At 37.2% G+C, this 6244-nt stretch overlaps 1 protein-coding gene across 1 annotated transcript; it reads left to right on the plus strand.

Moving 5' to 3' along the window:
- On the plus strand, positions 1-2531 carry LOC110111545 (probable serine/threonine-protein kinase PBL21; the record flags this gene model as incomplete). The annotated part of the gene is given in 5 exon segments (XM_020843461.2): positions 1-770; positions 846-1112; positions 1219-1376; positions 2210-2289; positions 2384-2531. Coding segments are annotated over 5 exon segments (1113 nt in total), but the record flags the coding sequence as incomplete, so codon positions are not given.
- Positions 2532-6244: the final 3713 nt, after the last annotated feature.

Here is a 6244-nt window from a genome sequence, read left to right on the forward strand (position 1 = left end):
CGTCTTAAACTCCACGCACAGTGTACAGCCTACTAATAAACTAGCAGTACCATCTTTGCTTAGCTCCCAATCTACGAACCTCCGATGCCCCCACTCTCTTCTCTTCCCTGAGCGAAAGCTACCCAAGAAATCGCGAATTCTCTGATTTTTCGTCTGCTTTCCCATCATATTTATACAGTTTTAAAGAGTGAATCTAGATTGTTAAATTACAGTACAGTTGGTGAGCCTCCTGTTGCTAAGTGCCAGCATCGTCTCTCTCTTTCTATTTTTTAGTCTAGAGAGTGGGGGCAGGTAGACTGATCTCGTTCCTATGGGAATCTCTCAGAGCGTCGTTAGCCGCAGGAAAGGTATTACCTTTCCGCCGCCTAAAGGATGTAGCAGACGCTGGCGAGGGCGGCAGCGGCGGGGAGGCGAGGCCAGCGGCCTGGAAAACAAGTCGTGGTTACTTGCCGAAGCTAGAGGAGAGCCGTCGGAGGATGAGCCTCAGTCGGTTAATTCGTCCTTCCGGTTCAGCTTCGGCTCGCAGGCGGAGGCCGAGCTGGATGCGCCGCCGGCCGCCGCGGCGACGGTGCTGCTTCTTGTGAGCATGGAGGATGAAAGAGTTGCCGCGGCGGAAAGACGTGAGCATGACCCGGAAACACTAGCCACCGGAGACTGGCAGCGATGGCGGCGGATGGAGTCGCTGGAGCGGAGCATCGCGCCTGTCGCCGGTGGGTTGGTTCGGTTCAGCTACGCACAGATCCGGTCGGCCACACGGGACTTTTACAGAGGTAAAGGAATTAATTTTATCCCTCAAAATGCAATTTTAAAAATGCCCTCATAAACGATGAACTGAACTGAAGCAGGAAGGGAATTGGGGAGAGGGGCTTTAAGCAGGGTTTACAAGGGGAGGATAGGCAACGGTCTTCGGCGGCCGGCGGTGGCGATAAAGAGGGTGGATGGACCGGAGAGGGAGAGCGCCAAGGCATTTTGCCGCGAGCTATTGATTGCAAACTCTCTGTGTAGCCCCCATGTTGTTCCACTTCTTGGCTATTGCATTGATAAGGAGGGACTTTTTCTTGTGTACAAGTACATTTGTGGGGGGAGTTTAGATCGCCATCTCCATCAAAATGGTAACAAACTCTCCTTTTCCTGTTGATATTCTCAGATTTTGTTCTTGATGCAATTGTTTGCTTTGAATTTTTATATAATTGTTGTTTTTGTGATGGATTTTTACAGAAAAGAGGCCAAAGGTTCTGGCTTGGGAGGTGAGGTACAAGGTGGCTGTAGGGGTGGCGCGGGCGGTGGAGTACCTGCATTTCTGCACCGACAAGTGTGTAGTACACAGAGATATAAAGCCTTCAAATATTCTTCTTTCCTCTAAGAAACGTCCAATGGTGAGATAGTGAGGTTCTATCATCCATCCTCCTTCCCTGCTGGTTGTTTGATTGTCTTTCATTTGTTCCTAAAGTTGCAGATGAGATTTTATCTAAATTTTGGTAAATTTCCTTTAATTCTATGATGAGTATTTCAGACTGTCCCGTTCTTTCAATGATAGAGATCTAGCTGACTTCCTACGCAAGCAGCAACTAGTTTTGGTAGCTGAGCTTCTAATATCTACTTACTTCGTGGGCCCTTGAAACTTGGTCATTCATCCGGAATGAATGTCTGCTTTAGCGTTCATCTGAAAATAGCAATATTTTTTTCCTTATTTTGTTTTCTGAGTGTGTTGAAGGAGTGGGGCTGATATCAATCTCTTTGGAAGGGAAAATTATTATGTGCGGACACCGGATAAAGAGAATCATCCAGATTTCTCTCTGTCTATAGTAAAAGCACAATCAAAGCATAGTTGTTGTAGGAGCTGAGCTTTGACTGTAGACAGAGAGAAAATCAGACTGTTCTCTCCGTCCGGTGTCCACACCTAATAATTTCTTAAAGAGGGATTTTTTTTTACCTGAACCCTATGCTTTGCTCTTCTGAAAATCATGATGCATGCTGCATTAATTCTTTGTAAAAAATGGGTTATTTCTCTAGGAAGAGACATCCTATAAAGAAAAAGACGGTCATGACGAATATTTGCTTTATGAAAAGTAAGGTTGGTTGTGGAACAAGGGATTCTTTGTGGTCCTATGATATCATGAGGTGTTATCATTACATATTTTAGCTTATTTAATCAATTTTTGGTTAGGTGTGTAATTGAAATCTATCTAAATCTTATTTTTATTGGCAGCTCTGTGATTTTGGACTGGCTACATGGACACATGGTCCTTCCCTACCTTTCCTTTGCAAAGCAGTCAAAGGAACTTTTGGGTAAAATTTTGAAGAATTTGAGTTTTTGGAACCTCAGTTAAATCTTTCAAATGCTTCACAAGTATTTAACATTTTTGGTATTATTGCAATGCAGTTATTTAGCTCCTGAGTACTTCCAAAATGGCAAACTTTCAGATAAAACAGATGTTTATGCGTTCGGAGTTGTCCTCCTAGAATTGATAACTGGTCGGAAAGCACTTGACCAGAGTAGGCCTCAAGGAGATGAAAACTTGGTCGTATGGGTGAGTTTAACTATTATTATTATTATTTCTTTCGTTTAGTTATAATCTTACAAAGACTGATATTGTTGCTCATCATATACCTCAATTTTATGTTTGGCTTTCAGTTCATGTACATTCGCTTACCATGAACTATTAAAGTTGTTAGAATATCTAAAAGGATTTAGGCTTCATTTGGGACGGCTTTCTTACTGCTTCTTAAAACAGTTTTTTAGTATAAAAATCTTAATTTTTTACTAAAAGCCTGCTTTAAGAAGTAGTAAAAAAACCGTCCCAAACGAAACCTTAGTTTAGTTAAACATATTATTTTTATTGATGCCAAGGTAATGTCAAACAGCCCCCTTTGTTATCACCCTCGTAGAGGTTTTGTGCAATGCCATGCAAAATGATGGATTATGAACATTTATTACTTTTCTAATCATCTCTTCTCTAATTTGTATATTGATTGTGGATGAACTCGTCCTTTCTCTCATTTGCCAAAGAAATTACACTTTGTTTAAATGTAAAGATCTGAAATTCTCCTAGCCATCTTTTATTTGTTACTCTTAGCCAAAGTTTACAAAGGAAAAAGATCTTGCTATTGGAGGCCTTTGGAAAGATAGCAACTCAACTTGACATTTGCAAGAGTTGGTTTGATTCATGATTATACAGATGGAGTGGCCAATCCAAAATTCTTCTGCTAATGATTATGAACTTATCCCACTGCTTGAAAAGGGCATAATTAGTGCATGAAACTTCCTACCAATGTGTGAGTTCTAGAGCGAGGTTTATCCATGCAACTTTAACCTAGCATTGCATAGGGATTATTTTCATGATTTTAAACTTTGACTCCTAGAGGAATATGGAGCAACCTAACTTAAACCTAACATCTAAATTTAAAAATAAGATGCATGAATCCTAATTTTTGTTAGCATTTTTGTGTAACTCTAATCAGTCAAATTTATGTAAAATTTTCTCTCATGGCAAGCGTGTTAAGGATCAATACTTAATTGATAAAGGGAAAAATGAAGAATTTTTTTTTTTTTTGGAAAGTTGGAAGATGGTCCAACAAACATCTCAAAAGTAAATAACTTTACTTTACCCATTCTCTTCAAAATAGCAGGGCCTTAGAGATACTCCAACGTTATTCTTACCATTATTCTTCGTTTCAATCTCATTTTCCTTGCTCAAGGGTCTCTTTAATAAGAACAAGTCTGTTGTGAAGGATCTATTATGTGCATTACTACTTAGCTTCATTAGGTTCTAGGATAAGGGTATGTCAAATTATTGGTCAACTGATGCGGAGCATTTTAGCTTAAAATTTTACTTAGGTTATTTTATTTAGTTTGCTATAAGTTTGTTACAAGTTTTCTAGAATCTTCTAGGATTCTCTAGATTTTCTCTATTTGAGTATCATATATGTGGAATGTGTAAGAGGAAGGGGCGTTAATTGATTAATATTATCCTCTTTTGAAGCTTTTGAAAGCTTTGTGCTTATTTTTGTTCCTTGGATTGGGATTGCCTTCCTGCTAGTTTGATTCTTCCAACGATCCACTACATCAGTAACTGGATAAGAACAAAGCAGTGGATCATCGGAAGCTTTTAAAATGTAGTGGATCGTCGGAAGAATCAGGCTAGCAAGAAGTCAATCCCAATCAAATGGCATGCTAATGATTATGAACTTATCCCACTGCTTGAAAAGGGCATAATTTTTTATTGGGTGTCTGATTCCAATGTAGTTAATAGGTAATTGGATTTACTTAGGAAATAAGAACAAATGCATTTTTCCATCAACAAATTTCTGCCCAACCAGATTAAAACTCAGAAAAGTTTATACGATTATCTTTGTGATGTACATATTCTCTCACAAGAAATAAAAACTTTTAAGTTCTCATCAATAAAATTAGAAAGATTTTTTTTTTTTTTTCACTCAATATCTCCAAAACCAAACTAATAGGTGAAAACTAATATGTCCCATTCATTTACTGTTTCCATTTCCTTTCGTTTCTTGTGTTTCAATCCCTTCAGACCAAACATAACCATAAAGAAATACTAACAATAACAACAACATCAAGCCTATATCCCACTATGTGAGGTCGGCTACATGAATCATTTATCTCCATTGTGTCATGTTATGAGTCAAATTATCATTTAAATCAAATATAGAAAGACCATTTTTAATATTATCTAACTAAGTCTTTTTAGGTCTATCTCTATCTTTCTTAACATAAGTAAAATCTAATATATCTACTCTCCTGACCAGATCATTGGAGGGCTACCAAAAATAACATCATTTGATTTCAGAAAGAGCTCTCTTGCATGTTTTCTGTTTCTGAAAGAGCTCCCTCTTCTTCCTACATAACTAGAAAATTTTTCAGTCAGGCTGTCAGCAGGGGTTAATCTCACGTCATTTCTCCTCAATATTATATAATCAAGTACTTACTGCAGCTTGTATATTAAGATTAACCTGCAATTTTCATCTGATGTCCTGCATATTTGATTGTTTGTCTTACATTTATGTATTGGATGTCTCATATTTTCTTAGGATGAAAATTTTGTGAATTTTCTTACAATTGTAGACAAGTGACTCTTCGATAACCCCTTCTGATAAAAAATTCTTCTTTGGACAACGAAATTTTGGTTTTTCAACAAATGAACAACCAACAACCAACCCTACCACCAAATCGTATTTTGGTTTTTCTTGGTCATAATGCCATGGTGTTAGGATTTAATGGAGACATAAAAAATCAATTCGATGATAACATTGAATATATCATTGATAGTATCTGTTTTTCCTTAGAAAAAGATAATGGTTGAGAAGCAGAGATTTTTCTCATGCAAAATATGATTGTGACACCAATAGCTTCGTAATTATGATATCAGCATTTTAAAACTTCGCGTATTTGGAGTTGGTATCTGATGCATTTTTCACACATTATTGAGGGGAGAGCATAAAGCTCAAGGCGTTTTGGGAGGCGTAAGCTCAAATCAAAAGATTGCGTAACATAAATCGATTTAAAAATATTATATATAATCGAGTGAATAATATAAAACATAAACACAGATAAAAGATATAATAGAGATAAAGAAAATCAAAACCTCATAAATCTACAGCAATGAATCCATGTTATCATATACTATCACTCGATCTCAATACGTATCATCTCTATCTTCATATTACTCTCAATACATTAATTCCAATTTCCAAAGAATAATAGCAAATGACATACTCACATTAAGAACCTCATAAAGTATCAGCACTGTCATCACTAGAGATATCTCATCACATACTTGCACATCATCACAACACATCTAATGACACATAGCTACATCTCCCTTCCTACTTCCTATTAGAGTCCAAATGTCCGGGATTTATTTCAAGATTTATGTAGATTTTAATATTAATAGCTTGAGGCTTAAGCCTCATAGAAATCGAGCGAGAGGCTCAAGGGAGAGAGATAACCAAGTTGAGGCGCAGCCTCATAAAAACTCGAGCGTAAGTATCAAGGAGTATATATAATTTAAATAGGGATAGCACTACACGGAGAGATATATAGCAGCATTTTAAACATGATATACTTACTAAAGGAAGATGAGATATGAAAGAGAGCAATAATAATAACAAGAACTGATTTGGCAAAGAAAAGTCCACTGCCATATTGATGAAAATAACCTATAAATGAATGAATTTACAATTCAATAATATCGATCAGATAAGATAAATAGAATTTTTCCGT

Source organism: Dendrobium catenatum, unplaced genomic scaffold, assembly GCF_001605985.2.
Source record: "Dendrobium catenatum unplaced genomic scaffold, ASM160598v2 fragScaff_scaffold_1433, whole genome shotgun sequence".
Lineage (NCBI taxonomy): Eukaryota > Viridiplantae > Streptophyta > Magnoliopsida > Asparagales > Orchidaceae > Dendrobium > Dendrobium catenatum.